General features: G+C 38.4%; 2 protein-coding genes across 4 annotated transcripts in view; one reads left to right on the plus strand and one right to left on the minus strand.

Moving 5' to 3' along the window:
- The window catches only part of LOC137299183 (islet cell autoantigen 1-like), a 129,407-nt gene that overhangs the window by 66,410 nt on the left and 37,193 nt on the right, over positions 1-25,804 (plus strand). For all 3 annotated transcript variants that reach the window (XM_067831754.1, XM_067831755.1, XM_067831756.1), the window contains 3 exons: positions 1,244-1,393; positions 20,897-21,163; positions 24,791-24,930. In XM_067831754.1, coding sequence (XP_067687855.1) covers positions 1,244-1,393; positions 20,897-21,163; positions 24,791-24,930 — 557 coding nt within the window. The remainder of the gene's footprint in view (positions 1-1,243; positions 1,394-20,896; positions 21,164-24,790; positions 24,931-25,804) is intronic.
- LOC137299182 (tripartite motif-containing protein 2-like) lies at positions 9,078-17,358 on the minus strand. Its single transcript, XM_067831753.1, has 2 exons — positions 17,329-17,358; positions 9,078-13,832 (listed from the first exon to the last, which is right to left on the minus strand). Exon 2 carries the CDS (start codon positions 13,830-13,832, stop codon positions 11,823-11,825), a length of 2,010 nt encoding a protein of 669 aa, XP_067687854.1. The 5' UTR covers positions 17,329-17,358; the 3' UTR covers positions 9,078-11,822.

Below are 25,804 nucleotides of genomic sequence, written 5' to 3' on the forward strand. Positions count from 1 at the left end.
CTTTTTTGTCAACATTGATAGTGAGAGTTGGGCAGATCATAGTTTGACAGATTTGAAGATTACTGGAAGTGAGAATATTGGATGTGGAAGAATGTTTCTTCATATAACTGCAGATGTTAGCCCTGAAGACAATTTGTAATTGGGAAAAAGATACAGATATAATAGTTCTTAGTGGAATAATCACACATCTTCATGTGCCTTGGACATCTTTCTGAATTGGTCCAAAGATGATTTTGTTAAGCTAAGTTTGCTCTGTCACAAGTTTGAAGGTCTTTGGAATAATGCTATATGTTTGAACTTACCAACAACACAAGCACATTCTGGCAATGTTGTATCAGAGGTTTTGTATTAGATCTTATTTATGGTCAGAAACTTGTACAGCTGATTATGAAAATTTTGAGACTAGTATAGTGTGGCGACAGCCTTAATACAGAATTCATGGCAATGACGTAATGACTTAGTATTCTTAGAATTATTGACACTCCCCTATTTTGCTTGGTAGCAAATGTTACTCTCCTGAGAAGTAATCCCATACATTCTTTTGTGAAGAAATGGTATTTTCTCACAAGCAGACAATTTTCCAAAGTGACTATGGATATTATAGATAGATATATTAGATATATTACATTATAGATATTATCTTACCATACATTTTAAGCACTGTGATAAGTTGGGAGAGTACTTTTTGACAAAAACATCTATGTACCAGTGTTATGACTGGAAAACATTGCCTTGCTGCCTGGACAGTGGAGTACATGGCACGCAATGTTTACTTGGACTGATTCCTCAGGATTGAATAGATCCATGAAGGCCCTGGGGTAGAATAGGTCTTCAGCAACCAGTGCTTGCCACAAAAGGCGACTATGCTTGTCGTAAGAGACGACTAACGGGATCGGGTGGTCAGGCTTACTGATTTGGTTGACTCATGTCATCGGTTCCCAATTGCACAGATCACCGGATTGTCTGGTCCAGACCCGATTATTTACAGAGCGCCGCCATATAGCTGGAATATTGCAGAGTGCTGCGTAAAACTAAACTCACTCACTCAATCACTCACTCACTCACTCAGAATGGAATACCTCTTGTCATATTGCTACATCTAAGAGTGTGTTTTTGCATTTACCACTGCTGACAACATAGATGTGATAGCTGTCCGATTGAATTAATAATCATGGAAATCCCATGTATTCTGACAGAGCAGTATTTTTTAATTATCTAGATCATTGTTATATTCTTTTGACAGAAGAAAACAACAAAAACAAAGCCATCAAGCAAAGGAATAGTGATTTTGGGCCTTTCATTGAGTTTGATGAAGATGACAGTCAAGAACAGGAGGATTTTAGTTTTTCTGGGAAACTGTTGGAGAAAAGGATAGAGTTGAAGACAGAAAGTGGTGAGTTTTTAAAAAGGTACCAAAGTTCACAGACAGATCTATTGGATGATCCTGCCAGACTGTGTTACAGAGACCCAACTTTGTATAGTTCTTCAGTTGAAATGGTGAGCAGTACCCAACCATGAACACGTTTGTCAACACTGTGTAATCAGGGTAGCATGCCAGCATGACACACCAGATCTGGATCTACAAACCATTAATATATTTACAATTATTTACAATTATTTGCACCTTCACTTCCTTTCTTGGTCAGTAGAATATAGTTTTTACAGGGAATCTGTCAATGTATTATGCATTTCCTTAACGTTTCTGTACATTGATATGATATATCATTAGGATTACTAAAAATATCACCTGTTCCTCTGTGTATTCTGGCTGTGTTTGAATAGAGGTTGGGTGTTCATGGGAAAACTTATTACTGTGTATTATTCTCTAAGTAATCCTCTATTACATCAGAAAGTAGTTATCCTGTGGATATGGTGAGTGAAAAGAAGCATTTTCGAGTGCTTTCTAATCAAACCATCACAAGGTGTCAGCTGCTCCACACATGGCTCTGATAGCAAATGGAAGCTCTCCATGGAAGTGCTGCTGTGTGAATCTCATCAAGAACCTTCTGGAAAATATGGAGACCCCTCAACTTTGCAGCCTTCTACGTTACTGCTAGTGTCAGTATCTGGCTCACCTTTGATCTGTGTAAAGAGATCAGGGACTAACAAAGCAATGGCACCCAAAACTAAAGGGAGGAAGACACCTTGGCACTTGACATTTCTAAAGCAAGTTCCTCATATCTGCCATGTTTTCCCTAAATCTCATCAAGAGGACAACTTTAGGTCTGTTGGCAAGAACTTTTGCGAGGCTATATACATACTGGACATAAGAAAAGTCAGATTAATCGATGTCAACTTCTTTATTGTGGATAACACATTTTGGAGCGTATGCTTGCTCGATTTCTAATCCTCTGATTGGCTGCTCATGGTGATGGTTATAATGTACTATTTTCGTGATTAAAATTCATTGATTAGTTACTCATGCTTCAATGGAACCAAAATCTGTTACGCATGTGAAACACCTTAACACCTACCTGTTATTTTCCCAGTTGCTGCATGACAGGTATTTATACAATAACACACATTTAGAATTATTAATATGTCACGAATGTAGTTATTTTTTAATTCCTTTTATTAAAACTTTTTATTCTAGTCATGAATTCAAAATGGCTTGAGCAAGCAGTGATACCTGAGTAAACAATTATGTGAATATCACAATTAGAGTTCCTTCAAATATTCAAAATGCACAACATTGGTACTTTAGTGCCTGACCATTGTGAGATCAGTTTGCCTATTGGCGGCTGTGATTTTCACGGATAAACATTATGATTCTTGCTATAAAGATCCACTTCCATCTCCAAGCTACTTGTACTATGTGATTTGATATTATTAAATTCACTCCTGACAATCCGAACCTAAACACACTTGTTGATACAATGGACAACATGGAACGTTGGCTAGGGTTCATGAATGCGAATGGCGACACACGACCTTTCAATTCAGTTGAACATGTACAGGAATCTACACATAACTAATTGCTTAACATATTCCTCTGATGCAGAATAATGTGAATTTCATGTCCTAACATGCAAGATGTAGTCAACTCACATTTCATATTGGCAACATCGTAACATCAGTAACATTCTAAGGGACAGTTTCTGGCTCCGGAAAATGGGAAGTCTGTGGCAAAAAAGAATAGTCCTGCATTGATTGTGAATGTAACGCTAAGCAATATCACATTCAAGCACACGGGCTACACCTAATTTCACACACTCATTGACGTTGAAGAACATTGAAACTTGTACACAAGAACAGATCCCCAATGTGCTGAGATATCCACATCTTCCAATGACTGCAACAAACAAACAATAACAGCAACATCATAAAATAGTCTGATTTTATGGTTCAAATAGATTTAATTTTGTGTGTAAGAAACAGGTTTTATCTTTCATCTTGTTTAAAAACGTATTGAACTCGCTTTTGCTCATTAAATACCTTTTGAAACAACTTGTATGATAAATGGTATTTGTAAGACTCGTTTAGTAATCTCTATATAGAATCCTGAAATGTAAACTGCGACAATTACTATTACTGACCTTTCGCTGATTTTACATTTGGTTGATACGGTCACATCACACAATTATTGCCTGTACTGTATATGAAAATAAGTATTTATTATTAATATCCTACATAATCAGACCTTCCTAAGTAATTGAAGGAATTTCAGCAAATTTGAAGGAATTGCATCTCAATTGTAAACAAACGCAGCCCACTCGCGAAACAATTGCAGCGATATCGGTAGTTTAGCGGTAATAACAGAAACACATCGGCCCTATCGGAAACAATGTCGGTAATACTGGTAATACTGGGCCTGATAATACTACATTTATAATTTAGTTAACTAACCTTCAGAAAGAAAATGAACTTAACTTGAAAAAGTCTTGTCTGTCACATACCAAAGTAACAACAACATCAGAATAAGTTTTTGAAACTTTATTCCTCCCCTTAGAGTATAATTAAATCCTATTAACTATACTAAATCTAAACTAATTCTGAAAGGTCTAATACAACAAACTAATCTAACTACATTAACTATCTGCACACACATTTCTTCCTACCTGTAATATTGATAAGATTACACTATCAACACTACTACTGTACTAATATTCCAATACTAGAGAAATGTAATAAACAACAATGAAAATTGCCTCACAATGGTCTTTTAGATCTGTAGTGCTCTCCTGTATGTCAGTCTTCTTTTGTTCAACTCCAGTATGTCCAGTATAGAGATCACACAACTTTATGACATGTCCTGTGTATTGGTGCGGTACCTCTAGTATGTCCAGTATAGAGATCTCAAAACTTTATGACATGTCCTGTGTATTGGTGCGGTACCTCTAGTATGTCCAGTATAGAGATCACACAACTTTATGACATGTCCTGTGTATTGGTGCGGTACCTCTAGTATGTCCAGTATAGAGATCACACAACTTTATGACATGTTCTGTGTATTGGTGCGGTACCTCTAGTATGTCTAGTATAGAGATCACACAACTTTATGACATGTCCTGTGTATTGGTGCGGTACCTCTAGTATGTCTAGTATAGAGATCTCAAAACTTTATGACATGTCCTGTGTATTGGTGCGGTACCTCTAATATGTCTAGTATAGAGATCACACAACTTTATGACATGTCCTGTGTATTGGTGCGGTACCTCTAGTATGTCCAGTATAGAGATCTCAAAACTTTATGACATGTCCTGTGTATTGGTGCGGTACCTCTAATATGTCTAGTATAGAGATCACACAACTTTATGACATGTCCTGTGTATTGGTGCGGTACCTCTAGTATGTCTAGTATAGAGATCACACAACTTTATGACATGTCCTGTGTATTGGTGCGGTACCTCTAGTATGTCCAGTATAGAGATCACACAACTTTATGACATGTCCTGTGTATTGGTACGGTACCTCTAATATGTCTAGTATAGAGATCACACAACTTTATGACATGTCCTGTGTATTGGTGCGGTACCTCTAGTATGTCCAGTATAGAGATCACACAACTTTATGACATGTCCTGTGTATTGGTACGGTACCTCTAGTATGTCTAGTATAGAGATCACACAACTTTATGACATGTCCTGTGTATTGGTGCGGTACCTCTAGTATGTCCAGTATAGAGATCACACAACTTTATGACATGTCCTGTGTATTGGTGCGGTACCTCTAGTATGTCCAGTATAGAGATCACACAACTTTATGACATGTCCTGTGTATTGGTGCGGTACCTCTAGTATGTCCAGTATAGAGATCACACAACTTTATGACATGTCCTGTGTATTGGTGCGGTACCTCTAGTATGTCCAGTATAGAGATCACACAACTTTATGACATGTCCTGTGTATTGGTACGGTACCTCTAGTATGTCTAGTATAGAGATCACACAACTTTATGACATGTCCTGTGTATTGGTGCGGTACCTCTAGTATGTCCAGTATAGAGATCACACAACTTTATGACATGTCCTGTGTATTGGTGCGGTACCTCTAGTATGTCCAGTATAGAGATCACACAACTTTATGACATGTCCTGTGTATTGGTACGGTACCTCTAATATGTCCAGTATAGAGATCACACAACTTTATGACATGTCCTGTGTATTGGTGCGGTACCTCTAGTATGTCTAGTATAGAGATCTCAAAACTTTATGACATGTCCTGTGTATTGGTGCGGTACCTCTAGTATGTCCAGTATAGTGATCACACAACTTTATGACATGTCCTGTGTATTGGTGCGGTACCTCTAGTATGTCCAGTATAGAGATCACACAACTTTATGACATGTCCTGTGTATTGGTATGGTACCTCTAGTATGTCCAGTATAGAGATCTCAAAACTTTATGACATGTCCTGTGTATTGGTGCGGTACCTCTAGTATGTCCAGTATAGAGATCACACAACTTTATGACATGTCCTGTGTATTGGTGCGGTACCTCTAGTATGTCCAGTATAGAGATCACACAACTTTATGACATGTCCTGTGTATTAGTGCGGTACCTCTAGTATGTCTAGTATAGAGATCACACAACTTTATGACATGTCCTGTGTATTGGTGCGGTACCTCTAGTATGTCCAGTATAGAGATCACACAACTTTATGACATGTCCTGTGTATTGGTACGGTACCTCTAATATGTCCAGTATAGAGATCACACAACTTTATGACATGTCCTGTGTATTGGTGCGGTACCTCTAGTATGTCTAGTATAGAGATCTCAAAACTTTATGACATGTCCTGTGTATTGGTGCGGTACCTCTAGTATGTCCAGTATAGTGATCACACAACTTTATGACATGTCCTGTGTATTGGTGCGGTACCTCTAGTATGTCCAGTATAGAGATCACACAACTTTATGACATGTCCTGTGTATTGGTATGGTACCTCTAGTATGTCCAGTATAGAGATCTCAAAACTTTATGACATGTCCTGTGTATTGGTGCGGTACCTCTAGTATGTCCAGTATAGAGATCACACAACTTTATGACATGTCCTGTGTATTGGTGCGGTACCTCTAGTATGTCCAGTATAGAGATCACACAACTTTATGACATGTCCTGTGTATTAGTGCGGTACCTCTAGTATGTCTAGTATAGAGATCACACAACTTTATGACATGTCCTGTGTATTGGTGCGGTACCTCTAGTATGTCTAGTATAGAGATCACACAACTTTATGACATGTCCTGTGTATTGGTACGGTACCTCTAGTATGTCCAGTATAGAGATCACACAACTTTATGACATGTCCTGTGTATTGGTGCGGTACCTCTAGTATGTCCAGTATAGAGATCACACAACTTTATGACATGTCCTGTGTATTGGTGCGGTACCTCTAATATGTCCAGTATAGAGATCACACAACTTTATGACATGTCCTGTGTATTGGTGCGGTACCTCTAGTATGTCTAGTATAGAGATCACACAACTTTATGACATGTCCTGTGTATTGGTGCGGTACCTCTAGTATGTCCAGTATAGAGATCACACAACTTTATGACATGTCCTGTGTATTGGTGCGGTACCTCTAGTATGTCCAGTATAGAGATCACACAACTTTATGACATGTCCTGTGTATTGGTACGGTACCTCTAGTATGTCCAGTATAGAGATCTCAAAACTTTTTGACATGTCCTGTGTATTGGTGCGGTACCTCTAGTATGTCCAGTATAGAGATCACACAACTTTATGACATGTCCTGTGTATTGGTGCGGTACCTCTAGTATGTCCAGTATAGAGATCACACAACTTTATGACATGTCCTGTGTATTGGTGCGGTACCTCTAGTATGTCCAGTATAGAGATCTCAAAACTTTATGACATGTCCTGTGTATTGGTGCGGTACCTCTAGTATGTCCAGTATAGAGATCACACAACTTTATGACATGTCCTGTGTATTGGTACGGTACCTCTAGTATGTCCAGTATAGAGATCACACAACTTTATGACATGTCCTGTGTATTGGTGCGGTACCTCTAATATGTCCAGTATAGAGATCACACAACTTTGTGACATGTCCTGTGTATTGGTACGGTACCTCTAATATGTCTAGTATAGAGATCACACAACTTTATGACATGTCCTGTGTATTGGTGCGGTACCTCTAGTATGTCTAGTATAGAGATCACACAACTTTATGGATGATCAACTTCTTTATTTTATCATTTGCAATGTTGTACCATTTTCAAGCATATGGGAGAATGATGGGGTACATGCTGAAGGCAGAATGGGAAATGATCTTTAACCTTTAAAATAATGGAAATAGCCCATTTACTTTCCACTGAAGGGTATGCCAACCAGTGTGAGATGTATCAGAATATCATTGCTTGAACCCATGTAGGTACACACAATGATGATTCTGGCTGACTGTACGAATCACTACTCACTAATGATACCTTCTGTACCCCAGGTACTCTGTACTTCCCTTTTGTTTATGAATCAACTCCTCAACTATCTGACCATATCTGGTCACGCTTCCCTGAATACAACCCTGTTCCCGTAGTATTTCCGGATATAATCTAACAACCCCTCAAAGTTTAATAACTCGCTTTAGCAATGCCACATTACATATATTAGCAACCAAAACATGAAATACAACTGCATTACAGCTTGTTCAGCTTGACCAGAGCTACGCTACATATGCATGACCCAGAGGCCAAATGGCACAAATGGCAGGTCGACCTAATGTCTCAGCTGTTTTGACATGTTGATGATCAACGAACAAAGATGCACCCTTTCATAACAATAGATCCTACCAGGTGTGACACAGTCACATTAATATTCATTTGATCAGGTCAAGCTCAACAAGCTGTAGATGTTCTCCACTGTACAAAACAACCAAACACAGGTCTGTTGGTCTTATCAGTAAACATCTAGATTTGTAAATGTTTTCCCTAACCTTGTGGAGGTACTCTGGCCCCACTGGCCCCACCAAGCATGTGTGGGATTTGGCAGCAGCAAAGTGTAAAAGGAACATAATTCATAACAACTGTGACAATGATTATGGTTCTTAATGTTGTTAACTGAAACTTGAGGTAACTCTGAAACCCATCCCCCTACGACAATCCCAGAGAACCTTTCTCATGTATCCTAGGAAAAATTATGAAGTTCCACACACACATCAGGGGACGATAGGTACAGTGGATAGCACTAGGGAAGGCCACTAGAAAAACAACACTAGATGAAAATTGTATTCAAATTAAACCTGTGGATAAAAAAAAAAGTTTCAGGAAATAAGGCAATCAAGTGTTAGAGGTAGTGTGCTAAGAATTATTATCATTGATGATAATACTCCAATATTCATTGTTGGTGAAAGATTTCAATATTTTGGGACAACTGTAATCATCACTGTAAATGTATAATTTTCATAGCTAAAGAAAAAGTTACAACTTTATCACTAACAGATAAATATTACCTATGAAAAATATATCAGCTAGAGCCAAAGAATTTTCTGTCTTGATGATTGTATTTGACGAATGGGCTCTGTCAGTGTCTTTTGCACTAACTTTAGAATAATGAAACTTATTTACTGCAAAGTTCATAACAGTAAAGATGTTTAGGAGAAAATAATAGCTAGCTATTTTTTTTTTTTTTTTGTTCGAACTAGAAGTGACACAAACCATGAGACCAGTGAAGTGAAAACTGCAGATACCTTTCTTTACAATGGTGACACTTGAATATGTTTTAGAGGTTTAATGTTAAAGGGGCACTGATGCGGAGCAATTTCCGTGGACTGGTTTAAACTTTTGTTATTGTTTTTCTCCCTTGAGTGCCCGGATGATATCCCAGAATTACCCGTATGCGCAATTGAGAGTTTAATTATAGACAGATCAACTGAAGTGAAGCCATTTTCACTTCATTACAAATGTATTAATGAAAACAAATGAAACCTCAAAAACAAAATGCAGATAATGAACTTAAACCAGACTAATGTTATAGCAACAATGTCAGGCTACTACCCTGTTCAGGAATGTATCCATCAATATCCACATGAAAGAAAGATATTCCATTCATCTGCACCTGGTAAATAATCCTGCTCTATGTCGTGTGTCTTACAACAGTCCAATTTGCCAAAAAGTGACACATTATGTCAGGTTTTTCACATTGGTGAAAACCAGATAAACCTCTCAATGGTCACTCACGATAGCACACCTGGAAACTAATTGTATGATGTCCACCATTCTAAGTAATTTAGTTAACCAATAATGAGCAATCAATCAATCAATGCAAGGGTGGTTAATTCTTTTAAGGGAGGATGTTGTTTTTACACTCACACTTTATGACAGGGTGTAGTCAGTATAGACTAGTACATCTACACACACTGCCTTTTGACAAATCTGCAGTAGAAGATAAAAGTAATTAATCAATCAGTGAGTTATCGGTTAATCCTTTGATCGATGTTTGTTTTTGTAACTCACCTGATAAACCAGTACATGCACATATTACATAACATGTAATACATTTGCCACATCGGATCTTAATTAATGTTGTTGAGTATTTACTCCTTTGGCAAACCTTTGTCGAGTTATCTGAGTGGTGTCACCATTAATTAAACCTGTTATAAATTAATAAACCGACCATCAAGTGAATGATGACAAATAACACATGTAGGTATATACCCTCAAATGCGAGTTACAGCAAGGAAGATGTAATTCCTGTGTCGCATGCAGCATGAAAACACTGATGGGCCGAAACTGTTTTGAAGATGCCAACGGAACATAAGAAACACATATAGGCATTTGCTGTGTACTTGGGTAAATAGGTGTAATCAGTTCGGTTCCTTTATGTCCGAAAATTTTCAGATTTCTCTACCAATGGCAACGTTGTTTTTAGTTTACGAATTCAAATAAATCACCTCTATGTTTTTATTATCACAGATAATAAACCAGGGTAGCTACTATAGCTACCAAGATTTACGTATGATTTTTGCTATGACAGCCCGGCCAACCCTCAAAACTATCTCAATATAAAGCTTTGCAATCTTTTGAACTTTAATGAGACAAATGGCTTGCTACGTGCCTGTAGACATCATATTTTTACATGACATGATTAAATATCGAGGTTGAAAACACAGAAATAGGATCAAACTGGATCAGTCACTATACCATCCAGACATCAGAAAAAAAAAAAATACACTGCTGGGATATTTTGTTACAATCAGACAATAAATACCATGGATATTTTTAAATAATGGCATATAATGGGCATCCGGCCTCCTGACTGTTTAGGGTGAAGAAATTCTGCTAATGTGGTCAGGAGCCCAGTCCCTTTGTCCGTCATAGTTGAGGGAGTGGGTGCTGACCAATTTGCAGCTTGGTTTCGTAATTAAACTGTTGGTGAGAAACATTATTCACTCCGCATCAGTGCCCCTTTAAGTATGTCCACATCAACAGTCACTTTGAAAGTCTTGTTTATTGTTATCACCCATCCAAATTTGCTCACCTGACCTTTGGCCTTTCTGGGTTCGATTTAAGCTGAACCTGCCATACTAATCTCATATTCAAACCAACTTGCACCCAGTTCATGTTAATATTTTGCTGTTGGAATAACACAGAGTTTACCTTGAAAACAGTATGATGAACTACCTTGGAGCAGTAATTCTGATGACTGGGCAGATAGTGACTGTTAGGGTTCATGTCATGAAATGTTATGGAGTAAGATCGTGGTGGCGAGTGGTCCTGTGTGTAGTGCTCAGGTCACGAAATCAGTTGAAGTTAAGCACCAATGAGCTCGGACAGTCCTTGGATGGGTGGCCGTGTTTGGCAGTTTGACTCCTGAGAGTTTCTAGGACGTCGGTCCTGCCCCACAACGAAGCACATGTGAAACATGTGGTCTCACCTTAGGCAAGTGAGTTTGTTCAAGAATTGCCTCTGTCCACCCAGCAGAAAATGGGTACCCAGTGAGATAAAGTCATGTGACTATAACCTTCTAGCTCCTAACAGGCAGCTTGGGTTATATGGGGTAATAATAATGATGTTCAGTGTATGCTCTTAGAGCATGTCCCTTAGTGATGCGGATGAGGCGCCATATAAGTACTCTTATTATTATTATTATTATTATTATTATTGAATAGCCACATCAATAACTGGTTTGCTGGTATATAGAACAGCAGGTGCAACCAATTATTGTTTTTGTGCAGCAAGGTTATAATCATTTCCTTAAATCCAGCCATGCCTTCTGTAACACATCTCATCTGTTGATTGCTATTTCTTTCAGTTTGTGTCTTTGTACACTTCTGGAAACTTCCTCATGTAATGTGACATTCCAGAAAATATTAAGATTGTTGCAAGGTCTTGTGGACTTAATTTACATCCTAACATTGTGATCAAATGTATTTGAATATTTTGATTTTTCCAAGAGCTTCTGCTACAACAAGGTGACCATTACTGTCACAATCTATGGCCACTGGATGCCAGAGTTTGTCTTGTTTGGTGAGGAAAAATTTCAAGAATCTACCATCAGGCAACAAGAGATGTATTCTGCTGTTTTGGTGGTCAGCAAGAAAGATGTATCCATTGCTGTCAATGCAAACACCATATGGCTGCAATATTTGGTTCTGGTGTGTGCCGTATGTTCCATACTGAGACAGTATTTCTCCCTTGGAATTCAGTATTTTCAGGTTAGGAGTAGCTTGATCAGTTATCACCATGTTACCAGAGTCAGTTACTGTGATGTAGTATGGGTCTATCAAAAGCTGACCACCGTTGTTATCCACAGCCTTAATTGTTGACAGAAGTTCCCCACTTGATTGATGAAAAGTCATTATTTGATGTAAATGACAGTCAACCACAATGATTTGTCCATTCCTGTTTGTGGTTATGCCTCGAGGATGCCGACAGTGACCAGTGATTGCGACCACACAGTTTCCTGATTGGTCATATATCTTGACATCTTCGTCCTTGTAGTCAGTTACAGCAATGTTGCTGTTTGGAAGTATTGTGACATCAAATGGGCTACTAAGTTCATGATCACCTTTGCCTGAGAATTGTCTTTTGAGCTTGCCGTCTTTGTCAAATATTTTCACTTTTTTGTTGTCCCTGTCCACAATAACAAACCCCTCTTGAGTCACACTTAAGCCAGTCGGCCAAGCATCAACTGAGTCAGTATCAACTTTAACATCAAACACAGCCATTAGTTGAGGGGTTGGTAGGATATGGGGCATTAATCTGGAAACTACCAGGTGTGGCTGTTGGGAATTCTCTTGATCAAATGGAACTCTGCTGATATTGAGATGGCCAAACATTATTTGCACATTCATCTCTGTTGATGACCCTAATGTGAATTGAGTCATGAGCCTGTGACTCAAACGATCAGGCTTCATGTGTCTCAGTTGGTTGAGCCTTTCAGCAACTGGCTTGTACAACAGAATAGTTTCATCTGGTGTCCCAAATCTTTGAAGGAAATCAAGAAAGATTGTATTTTGTTGTATTGATATTTCTGCAACTTTGAGATCTTTGCATTTTGCTTGCAGTTTTTTCACCTCTTCCTGGCATGCCACATTCAGTTTGTCTAACAGTTGCTGTCTTTGTTGATCAATTAGTTTATGTAAGAGATTTGCTTGGTTTGTGATCAGTTCACTAGTTTCCTTCTTCTTCTTGTGTATATCTGCCTCATGTGTATCCAGGAAGGTAACATAGTCCTGTATTGTTGTTATTTGGGTCTTCAGTCCTTGTGTAAAACTCATCAACTGCTTTTTGTACTTGGGTAGTACAGCTTCCACTGAAGATACATTGTGATCAACATGACCCTCCAGGGCACAATCCTGGCAGATTAGCTTTATGCAGCTTTCACACATCATGTTCTGATGACTTTCTTTATGAACAGAACACATAATGTGCTGATGGTTTCGTATATCATGATCATATAAACCCTTTCTAATCTGCTCATGAAGAGCAAGTTTATGATCCCGTGTAACTCGTGTACGTTGATGGGCCTGTGTGCATGGAGTGCACATGTTATCTTGACAATCTAGACACAGTGTTGAAGCACTTATATTTTCCCCATTGAATGCACAGTACTCACACAAAGGTGAGTTTGCTGCCTTCAGCTTCCACAGCTGGCACAAGTTCAGTAAGAACATGTTGGGTTGGTTGATACTGATGTCTGACAGTGTGACTGTTGACTTACATGTCGGGCAGGTGAGTTGTAGCAATGAGTTAGCATTCCTCCTTGAGTCTGCTGCAAGATGAGACACACATGAGACACAGAAACTATGGAGACATGGCAGGAGCACAGGCTGATGATACTGATGCTGGCAGACGTCACAATGCAGGAAGTCACTCTGAACCAATTCTGCCAAAGTTTGGTGTCCACCCACTGCCTTGGAGTGTGCCATCTTAAAAACATTAAGATAAGAAACAATGATCAGTCAAAAAGAAAATATGTCCATATCACTGTCAGAGGTGAGGAATAATAAATATGTTATGTTATGTTACTTTTTATGACAGTGTTTGGTAACTATACTTCCATGAGTTCATATATTTGCACATTTTCAGTCATAGTTATTAATGAAAGGTTTGAACGTTTTATTGGGAACCAATGTCCCCAAGGATTTGGGTACAGTGTCATTTTGATACAATGTCTGCACATCCAGAGATGTCTTTTCTAGAAGTTTAACACAGAGGCAGTTCTTAGCAGACTATAGCATCTTTCCACAAGTTCATGGACAATTGAGACATTGTAGGCTTGACAAGGTAATATCATATTCAGTTCTTCAAGTTAACTTTGAACTTGGAAATGTCCTGATATGACAATAGACCCACAAACGTAATTTCATCATCAAGTATTGCCTGCCATGTACTCTGCTGATGTCTTCTGGTGGTCTTTTAGAAAATGTAAATATCAATGATTGGATCCCTGCACAAAGTAGTGTTAAGCGATGATAAAAACTGGATTGACAACTGTATTCATGTCTCAAAACATCTTAGTATTATGCTTTAGGAATGCATAATGTTTGATTCCGTGTAGACATTGACATTCCTGTAATTGGTGGTAAATGCCCAAAAATATTAAACAGTGTTGAAGGAAAACATGTTCCTTTCCATATGTTCCTGACAATTCTTTCACCTTTCAAAATGACAGTGCTCTCAGTTCACTGTGCTTGGTCAATAATAGAAGATAAACTTGACTACCACATTTAGTTGCTCAGATATGATATGGTTTCCAGATATGAACATTGCAGAAAATATTTAGCTTTTGATCAAAAGAGATTTGAAAAAACATGTTCATAACATCAGCATTACCAAAGACCTGAAAGGAGAGATGTGTGTGATATATGAGTCCCATTTCCAGGTTCATGGTATCAGTGATCTGTCAATACTGTAAGCTATCTGGTTACTGCAACGTGCAACCCATTTCTCTGACCATACAAGTACATCTCATTTCCTAGATGATACACCTTTATGTGAGGATGGGTGCTTTTGTAATAAGCCAGGAGTTGTCCAGCTTGTCCTGAAAATGCTTTACACATGTTCAAACATGAGTTTAAGGCAATAATGACACCACTCCACTCTTTGTCCATGGCAGTTGAAAGAAAAGGTTTGTATCGATACCTATTCTGCACCAAACAATCTGGACTATTGAGCCAAATATAAAGACATATTGCAGTTAATCCAAAGATTTTTTCACACTTCTGTAGCCAGGAAAGCTTGAGATGCCATCTCATATGCTTTGAGTTTTTCAAGGTAGGAATGCTTAAACAGTTAGGCAGTTTACATTTAATGTCATGAACATTTTATTTTATTTTCAAATATGAACTAATCCATTGTGATTGTGTAAGTGCAAATGGCAAGATTGTTACTGTGTACACACTTATCTAAGCTTCACTGTTTCTTGATAGCTTACCAAATGACCTTTTCAGGTAGCATAGAGTGAACCTGTTAGGGAGGTCCAGGTGTTGGTATGTTATCAGTAAACCCTGACGACCTTGTCTTTCGAGTCACGTGAAAAGCCTGAAGCTTAGAATTCTGTACTGGAAAACTGTTTTTTTTTCAATTTTGCTTGTATTATGATAATCTTTGAGTCTTCTTCCAACATATTTAGTGACAAAGACCACTTTGAGGTTGTTAAACTGAGAGAAAAATGTAGGTCAAGATTCTGTATGGCCTGATTAATTTTGTTCATTCTTCAAACGATCCCCTGATTATTCTGCTTGCAGAAAATAAGCCATTACAAGTCTGACAAATACAGAACTTCTATTGCTTCAGGTCCAGTTCCAAATATTTGAGCTTTGAATCTTACAGAAAAGCAGCAACTTTTGGGGATCCAGTAGCAGGTCATAATGAACTGATCCAACTTATGTGGGATATGACATACAACCAAGCCAGTCACAGACCAGAGTGTCTCTTCTGTATTATTTAATCCCTACTTCTGAGTTGGATTGTAGAGGCAACAGACCATATTCTTCACAGCTACATTTGTTTCGAGATGTTTGCTGGCCATACATACTGTACAGACCTCCATTTGAAGAACGCCTACCACTGGAATAGTATATGAAGCATGAGAAAAGCAAGATTTATGCATGCCAGCGTCCTTATTTTGAATATTACAGTGTTTTCGAATGTATGCTGATGAAGGAGCAAGCATGTATTTCGAAACGTGTGTTATTCACAATAAAGAAGTTGACACACATAAATCTTGCTTTTCTTATGCATTCCACATCTCTACCATATAGAACTCTTCACTCTTCCATCGCAAAATTATGGGCCACTAACTGTCAACCAGGCTGCATTGGGAGACAAAGGGAAACTGGGGAAGCCAAGTACCACTTCGTCAAAGAGATGTCAAATGTACTATCCTTATGGTTGCATAGGGCATGATACACCAACATTTCGCTGGGACTTCTACAAACTCATCAAGTTCCCTAACATGACCAGGCAGATTCCATTGACTGTACTTTGAGATCTACCAAGGGACGTACCATGGAATTAGGGGCAACATGAATTGGTTGGGACATACGTTCTCCATGGAATGTATTGTGAGGGAGGTGGGCATGATGGTTAGGGCATACATTCTCTCTGGAATTTATTGTAAGAGAGGCGGGAATTGGTTGGTGCATGAGTTCTCCATGGAGTGTATTGTAAGGGAGGCAGGTATTGGTTGTTGCATAAATTCTCCATGGAATGTATTGTAAGGGAGGCAGGCATTGGTTGGGGCATTAATTGCCCATAGAATGTAATGTTGGAGGCAGGAGGAGGTACTCAAAACCCTAATGTGAATGCCCAAAAAGTAAACTTGAAAATAAATTATCACTAAATAGTACATGTGCAAACAGTAATTTTTCTACATATTTTAGCTTAACGACACAATCATATAACTGAAAAACATTGGGCAATTAGGTGCTGAATTTGCTTACTGTCCACTACTTGTCAGTGGATGTCATTCCTTGGCATAAACATCATATTTGTAGCCTAATTGTTGAAGTCAATGTGGTTTGTGATACATGTCAGTAGTGATAACGGTATGGGGCACACAAGAAATGCAGGGTTTGGGGATACTCCTGATTTATGGTATACAAATGTTATACAATTTACTTTATATATAAACCAGCATAGCATCATGGGTTCATATGTGTTGTGTAAAATGTATGCCAAATAAAGCATTGCGTTTCTGTTATTGATATGATGAGACAAGTCAGTGTTAGCTTGTAACTATATCAGATCTGGTATTCTGAAACATGACTAAATGTTTAACACTCTTAACAAATCAGCTATTTATGATCTATGAGACATATACAGTTATGTAAGTTTATAAGTACTTGATGCTACAAACATAAAGAAAATAATAACAATTATAAATTTTACTGGAAGGTGAAAGTGAGTAACTGCACACACCTGTATTACCAGCTCCTCTATCACTCTGTCAAGTCTGTCGCCAAGCACTAAGCTAGCTAGTTTTGACTGTGTGTAGTATATTCTAGCTCAAGTTGCTGGGTAGCTGGTCCTGTTGGAGATAAGTGGCAATATTTGTCTTGCAAAAGTGTAAGAAAGGTCCACTTGAGTTTGTCAGGGGTGCGAACAAAAGTGAGTCCATTACAATTCAGAGTAAGGATTTTAGTCAATTTCCTTGCATGATTGATAAACTGAACCCAAAATAGCAACATGCACTGCACACTTTCCCTTAATCAGTGATTCAGCTCTTACATACCCAGTTATGTTTGTGCATTAGCAACAGGGTCATTCGTTGTCAGGGAAACATTCATTAGACAAACTATAAATATATAGAGACTATTATTGACAAGTTTCCAGTTTTTCTTCAGTATGTATGTACATATCATACACATGATCGTATGGATTAACAATCGAGGCATGATGCATATATTATCTTGTCTATAGTATATATATTACAGCCACCAAGGGTGTGGACCAAGGTTCTACATTCCAAACCCCAATCCCTGCACTAGTGATATACTTGAGCAGTCAATGAACATATGTACATACTGTGCAGACCACTCGAATGACAGCTGTATTAGTATTAACTGATATGTTTAGTTATTGCTTAGAAATCATGAACATTTCTTAACTACATGGTGCTTAAGCCCTGCTTCATCCAAACATTCCTACATTACATACACACACATAACATTGAATCCTGCATCCTATGTTTTTCACATTCTTACCTTCAATGTGTTACATCTTCATACATCAGATTTATATAGCTTGATGAGTAAGAGTTTAATAATGATATATCATGCTTTAACATGATGCTTATTGGTACATTTTTTTTTTATTATTTACCTTAAGTAAATAATTATGCTCATAAAGTATTGTACTGTGCATTAACATACCGTAACACAACTAGTTACCATGAACTTTCCAATATTTATCTGTCACACCAGCCAAGTTATCAAAAACATAAATATACTATCTGTACAAATCATATAAATTTGGACATATTGTACTTCATCAAAAGAGGCTCAGCTTTAGAGGTGAATACAAAAGGCCAGGGTGAATGATGAAATCCAGATGGGATTCGCACAATGTCCACAAGTTATTTATGACAAGCTGACAGTAATATCAAACATAATATGAACTGTTGTAAAAGTAAAACCTTTCAACTGGAGACAGTTAGGTAAAAAATTAATGACAAAGAGACTTAAACTAAGTGGCAATCATGTGCCTTGTGTGACAGTGCAGTAGCAGAAATAGACATGTTGGAAAGTTGAAATGTTAAGTACATGTGTATAGAACTTTTAAAATATACTTAACTGAATATATAATTCTGCTAAAGTTAAAGGGCAAAAACTCCCTGAGACATCTGATCCAGCCACATATACATTTGATATATTAGTAAATCTATTTAGTTTGTATTATAACTGAACACATAGGTTCATTTATCTGTCAGGTAGTGGGGTAGCCTAGTGGTTAAAGCATTTGCCCGCCATGCCAAAGGCCGGGGTCAATTCCCTCATGGGTAGAATGTGTGAAGCCCATTTCTGGCGTCCCCCACTGCGATATTGCTGGAATAATCTACAAGCGGCAACAAAACATACTCTTTTAGTCAGTCCATTTTCACAGTAATATCATACATTTTGATGTAATAACGTTTGCGTAATAACTATGCTCTTTTAATTCTCTTTCAGTAGTTTTTGCAAATATTTAAGGTACAAGAACGAAGTATTTAGATCTTGGAAAATATGTTTTGTGATTCAAATGAATGTACTTAAAGTTCCTTTTTGAGCTGTCAGTAGTAATGAGAAACCAACAGATTATGCCCACTGAAAAAGTGGGTTATTTGGTGCAAGTCAGCAGTATTCAAGCATTTCTGTGATCAGCAGACAAGTCACTTGCTGAAAACACAATCAACAATGAATGTTGACATTGGGATTTTGGTGCAGATTTATTTGCCTCCTGAGAGAAGCAGTTAGGGGCTGGAAACTATTGTGAAAATGTTTGTTACACGGCAAGTGACAAGTAAGTTGATTTCACTGTTGACTTCAATGTATTAGTTGAGGTCAAGATAAGCAATGGCCTTTAGTGGTGGCAGATAAGTAGACAGTTGTTGGCAACCAGCAAGAAAACACTGCTGCACTCCAACCTATCACTAGGGACAACCAACAATATTAACATACTGCTAATATGCAGTCTTCAAAGTGACAAGGCAGAACTAATTCGGCAGTCAGCTTGGTCATATTGATTCTCAGTTGTATTGTTGTATCAAATTTACATCATGATAACAGGTGAAAGGTATAACACGTATAAACACTACCTCATAACGACATCTACTGGGGGGCCATAACGACAATGTTGAAATAAACCACTGCATTCTTTTCACTACCTCTGTGTACTTTCATGACTTCCCTAGACTCAAATGTTCTATGACAGCTCTATGATTTTCACTGTCTGGACCTGTACAAAGAATCAAGATATTATGATTGACGCCTGTGTGTTTTGGTGAGTTTTTCCAAACACAACACCTTAAGCAATCTGATCAGGGTGTCCACCAGAGCCACTTAATGACCACATATACTCTAGGGGGTGCAACTGCATACATCACTCATTGACAGCGTTATAAATGAAACCCCGTCATTAAAACTGCTCATTTGAATCTTTAATTACCTTAAATTGACCTTTTTGAAAACAGTGCTCAGACGCAAACTAAATTTCAACCAATCAGAGCGGCGCGTCTCCATGACGTAATAGTAGGTCTAGATATGAGGGTCTATACAGAATTCATCTACATTTCAGGGGGTAAACTGTTTCATTTACAGGTTTGTACCAACCTGAAATCGCAACAGCTGTTGTGAAAAATGAAAGCTACATGTTCTCACAATCTACTATCATTTACTTTTGTCTCCTGCTTTGCCTAGTTTTCGAGTTACAACCCTTGTTTTCATAGACAATTCTGTCAAAATCACTTGGTGTCGTTAAGTTGTAATCCGTGTTACAGTCCGTTTGATTCCATTTGAGACCGATGAATTGCCCAGTAACACAAAATCTAACAATTGTAACAAAACCAAATTTTGCACAGCCACATGAAATCGACAGACCGACTCTGATGATGTGTCTCATAATTTGGGACACCCAAATAAAAATGTTTTTTAACAAACGATCATTTTCTTGTCACCTTTCGCTATTTCGTACGAGGGGGCCCTCTTGCTGGTAGAACAGCCAGGTGGGCAAGGTGCACGTGTGAGACTGATTATAGGTAGTGACATTAGTAATAGGATTGTTCCACATTCTGGCTCAAAGTCCCAAAGATAAACTCATTAGCAAGACAAATAGGTTTATTTTGTGCAGACTTGTTCTTTGAACCCACTGTCACCTGTCTTACCCAATATACCTTGAATATTGCTGGGTGTGGCATTAAACAACAAATGAACCAACCAATCACTTTCCCTTTTTTCAATCTGGAAATTAGCACAAGCACTATTGACATTCATTTTGCTTTTTGTTTTTGCAGGCTCCCAAGATTTGTTGACAGAAGATTTAGAGCAAAGTGATGTTGAGAAAGATGATATGACCCTTCTCAATGAAATCCTCAATGCTCCATCAACAGGAGAAGATGAATTTGCCCAAGAGTGGCAAGCAGTATTTGGTTCCAATCCTCTCCATGCCTCGCCAGCCATGGTTCCCGCTGAGCCGGATCCCTCCAAAGCTCCTGCAGAGTTTATGCCCTCAAATCTTCTGGACATCTCCTCCCACATGTCAAGCCTTGCACTTACATCAGGTAAGGAGGCAGCTACGATGCTTTTCCTCACAGTGAATGGAAAAAATATGCTGAGCATGTAATATGTGAACTCTCTGTTAGATGATGTGTTTGACCTTGTGTTAATGAGACAACATTAACAATCACCAGTTACTTCTTCCCAGAATATTGTGTGGGTAACCATGTCCTTGCTGGTATATCATGTATGTTTTTTCTCACAAATGGTTTCAGCTGTTAAGCATTATCAAGTACAATTAAGTTAATGAAATGTTCACATGTTCTCTTGCTCATTGTGTGAGTTTCATGTTTTATTTCAAAATGTCCCGATTTGGTTTTGAAGATAGTTTTGTTGTAGCCCTGACCTAGGTTTGCATACGAAGTAACTCAGAGTACCAAGGAATTCCATCCTGACTGTCAATCTCAAGACATGTTTGTTGAACCAATAACTTGACCATTATTGTTCTGATTGTTTTCAAATTTAGGGGTCATCTACTTCATCTCACCTCAAGGAGTGCTTAGTTAAGTTCCAGGTGTAATAATTTATCAACCTTTACTTTATTATAGCTTCTAGTTTTTTCTTTATAAACACTGTTCAATTTGTAAATGATGTGATTCCAATTTTGATTCACTCTCAACATGATCAACATGTATCCCCACACATTGCAATGTGGACAGTTAAGTAAATATGTTTTTTTCCCTTTGAGGACATTGTCTTGGCCAATTATCTCTCTTGCAGTGTAAAGGCAGAAGATAAGACTAATAGGGTAATAAACTCCTTGCTCATCATTCCAGTTATCTTCTTTGTCGAAGAAGATTATAGCACAGTTGGGTGTCTGTGTGTTTGTTCCTATACATACCTTTGAAAAAGAATTTAATCTTCAGTCTGCTGTCCATATAGGCAATGACAACAAAAGAAAATTGATGGACACTAAGACCAAGTCATCCATCATGAAAGCATTGGCATCAATCACATCAATAGATTTCTTGGGACAACGTGATAATATCTTCACTTTCACCAAAAACAGTTATCTCCCAGGTATTGGTCAAGATGAGGAATCATCAGATGACTCTGAACTAAGTGACTCCAGCCTGGCCCAAAACCTATAAGTGGATCAACCTCTGCAATGGCTCCTCTGGCCAGCTCAGTCCAGAAAACAGAGATCACACAGATTTCACAACAATCTAGAGTAGCTCCAACTTCTATTTCTATTCATTCACTATTCCTCGCATCAACAGGGTTTTCCTCAGAGGTATCCTCAGACTGTCAGAGGTATCCTCAGACTGTCAGTCAGTCTACCAAATGGGATATGTCAGCAGTTTTATAAAGTCTATTACTCACCTTCCAAACCCATTAATAAGGTATCTCTAACTCACTCTGCATTGAAAACCACTTTTTTCTGGCCTTAGCCATTGCTTCAAGGTATTAGAATAGCATGCCCTTGATATGTGCTCAGCCGCCTTTTTCCAAACATCCATCTTTTCTCCATCCGGAGTCACACTCAGAACTCTTCTTGAATTTCTTGCCAAGAACCCACTGATCACCATGGGACTATTAGGACAATCCTGTATAATCATCCCATCACTTGATCCTGTGTTGGTTTGATCTCTTAACCCACAGTTTCATTTCCAAGCAGCGCTGAAATGGCATCTCTGAAAGACTGAACCTTCCATTGAGGCCCCAGATATCACTTTGAACACACTCTGAGTCACCATCAAACTTACTTACTACATGGAAGAAGATAATTCTCCATCATATGGATCCCCTTTTTCAATGTTAAATTTGAGGTATCATGTCATCTGATACCCGTGAAGGTCTCGGGGTAGAATAAGCCTTCAGCAGCCCATTCTTGCCATAAAAAACAACTGTGCTTGTCGTAAGAGGCGACTAATGGGATCGGGTGGTCAGGCTCGCTGACTTGCTTGATGCATGTATTCGGTTCCCAATTGCGCAGAACGATGCTCATGTTGTTGATCACTGGATTGTCTGGTCTAGACTCGATTATTTACAGACCGCCACCATATAACTGGAAAATTGCTGAGAGTGGAGTAAAACTAAACTCACTCACTCATGCACTCTTGCCTAGAGAACGATTCTGTCACTAGAACAAACCATATCTGCTTGTCAATGAGCACCACCTGGCTACTAAGTCTTCTTCTCACCCTTCAGTGGTGGCTGATTGAACTGAATGTCTGAGACAGAGACTGGAATGTGATTGCTTAGTGATCAATCTTTTAATATCATTAACTTGGAATTCATGCTGCGGCTCAGACAATCGCAGAAGACCTTCAGCATAAATGTTTTAAGAAATTAAACTGAAGGGTTTCGCTTTGTAGTTTACCGCCAATAACTTGTTTGTGGTCACACCTATGAGTACTGAGGCATCTACAGTTTTAGGATTTCAGTCAACCTTACAATCTTATAAAATGGCTGAGCAATGTCAGTAGTTTTGTCACCTGCATGGGACTTTGCTGTACACTTGGCCTCAGATAACTGCAAACCTCTTGTGAACATAGGTTTTGACTGTATCAAGACAGTCTTCCTCAGAGTGCTATCTACCATGGCTCATATCTTGGAGACATGGGTATTGGATGTCAACATGGCTACCATATCCTATATCTCGGAGATACATGCCTTAGATATTAGCCTGGCTACCATGGCCCACTTCTCAGAGATACATGCCTTAGATGTCAGGGTGACTTCACTATTCGGATCTTGTTCTCAATTTTTAGGCCTGGTGATATTAGAGATATTTCTGTCTGTCCGGTCAGACCATCCTGTACTTCTCAAGCATCTTGTCATTCTCTTTTTGGTATCTCTAGTGTACCCTGCTGTGATGTTTGAATATTGCAAAAAGCTGTGTAAAGTCAGTCAGTCTACAGAATCTCTCTAACATTCTTTGGGTGTCTGGTTGGAATGTTTTCAAAGAACTCACCAGCTTGGATTGAGGACCAAAAAGTTCTCTGATTTGGGGATAGTTGAAATTGGTGTGAAGCACATCAGTCCCTAAATGATTTCATACCTGATCATTCATCAAACTCAAAACTGACCACTCCCAGGAGGTTTGTGTTGAATATGGCCAGGTGGCAACCCATTACACGATGATCCTGCAACCTGAATTGTTATCATCTTTCTATGAACTCAGATAATCTGTGGCTCACTTTCAAACTCTGGAATAAGTGCATGTCAGATACTATGAGTTTAATAATTGTATTCTATCGCTTTTAATTGTACATTAATGTACTTTCACTTATTATGGATTCGCACCCCAGCTAAACTATACATAATATGGAGATTCTGAATGGTTCTGGGTCCCAAGTCAAGCAAATGAAGATAGTTGGGGAAATATGATACAATAGTCACCATATGCAACAAGATATCAATTTAAATCAGGTGTCACAAGATGTTTGAAAATTTATAAGAATTATTCAAATCAACCATTCCATTTATTTGGAATAAATGCCCCAAAGTCAGTTTTTAAATCAATCAAGTTAATCAAGGTGAGCTCGGTACCCATAGTGTGCTACCCTATTGAGCCCATCATCTGTATCCTGACATTGGAAGACATGACAGATTTTTCATTGACAGATCATAGACTTAGAACAGCATTGTGCTGTTGAAACTTGAAGCAGTTCTGTGTTCTGCTTCAGGTGGAACTACACAAATGCCAGCAGCAGCACCAGTTCCCAGATTACAGCAAGGCATGGGTGCTGGCATGTCATCCTCAACCACCGGACCAGGCCCACAACAAATGCCAAAATCAAAATCACAGCAGCCACCAAGCAAGAAGGTTGGTCACCGTCATGTTTAAGATATTCATAGTTACAGTATAAAGTGTCCAAATATTAATAACTTGTTAACACACCATCTTTTTCAGTGACAATAACCATTAGAAAGGCATAGTTTAAATGCAATGTTTGTTATCAATCAGCTGGAAATGATATCTACCTTTTTGGAAAGCAGAAATGAATGACACTGCACATGCTGTCTTGAAGTTACTTATGATTCTTAAGAATATTCTACCACTATTATATCATAAATGCTGAATTTGGGTGCTTTCACCAAGTCAAATGTTATACCAACTGTTTTCCATCACCAGTAGTATCTGTGCAGCTTCTCTCCTGGTCTAGGCAGGAAAACCTCATTTCTTTCCTCTGGGTGCCATAGTTAACATCTCCCATGTAGCAGACTCTCTCAAGCACATGGTTTGGTAGCCACACTAATTGTATTTGGTTTTTAGGTAAATAGTTTAATATGCTACTAGAACTAGAATTAGTTCATTTCTCTGGTCATAAGAACAATCTGTGCTGTGCTATAGTACTTCTCACTTGCTTGACCGAAACGTCACATGTAACAATAAAGAAGTTGTTACCCATAAAAGAATTTTACTTTATTATTGTTCACTTCCTTCCAAAATGCCAATCAAACAGATGTTCTTGAGAGAGTTCAGACGAAAGTTGGTGCCATCATGTCACTTGTTGCCTCTATTATGATGTAGGTCCCAGTGAGGTTCCTGGTGAAACCCCTATTATAACTGGCATGCTGGTCTGCTTGTTGGGAATTAATTCAGAAAAGCATCCAGTGCCACAAAATGCAAATACAATTGTATTTACAAGAATGAAATAACATGGCGCAGCCAAAGGGTTGACTGAGGGCCAAAGGGT

This window comes from Haliotis asinina, chromosome 10, assembly GCF_037392515.1.
Source record: "Haliotis asinina isolate JCU_RB_2024 chromosome 10, JCU_Hal_asi_v2, whole genome shotgun sequence".
Lineage (NCBI taxonomy): Eukaryota > Metazoa > Mollusca > Gastropoda > Lepetellida > Haliotidae > Haliotis > Haliotis asinina.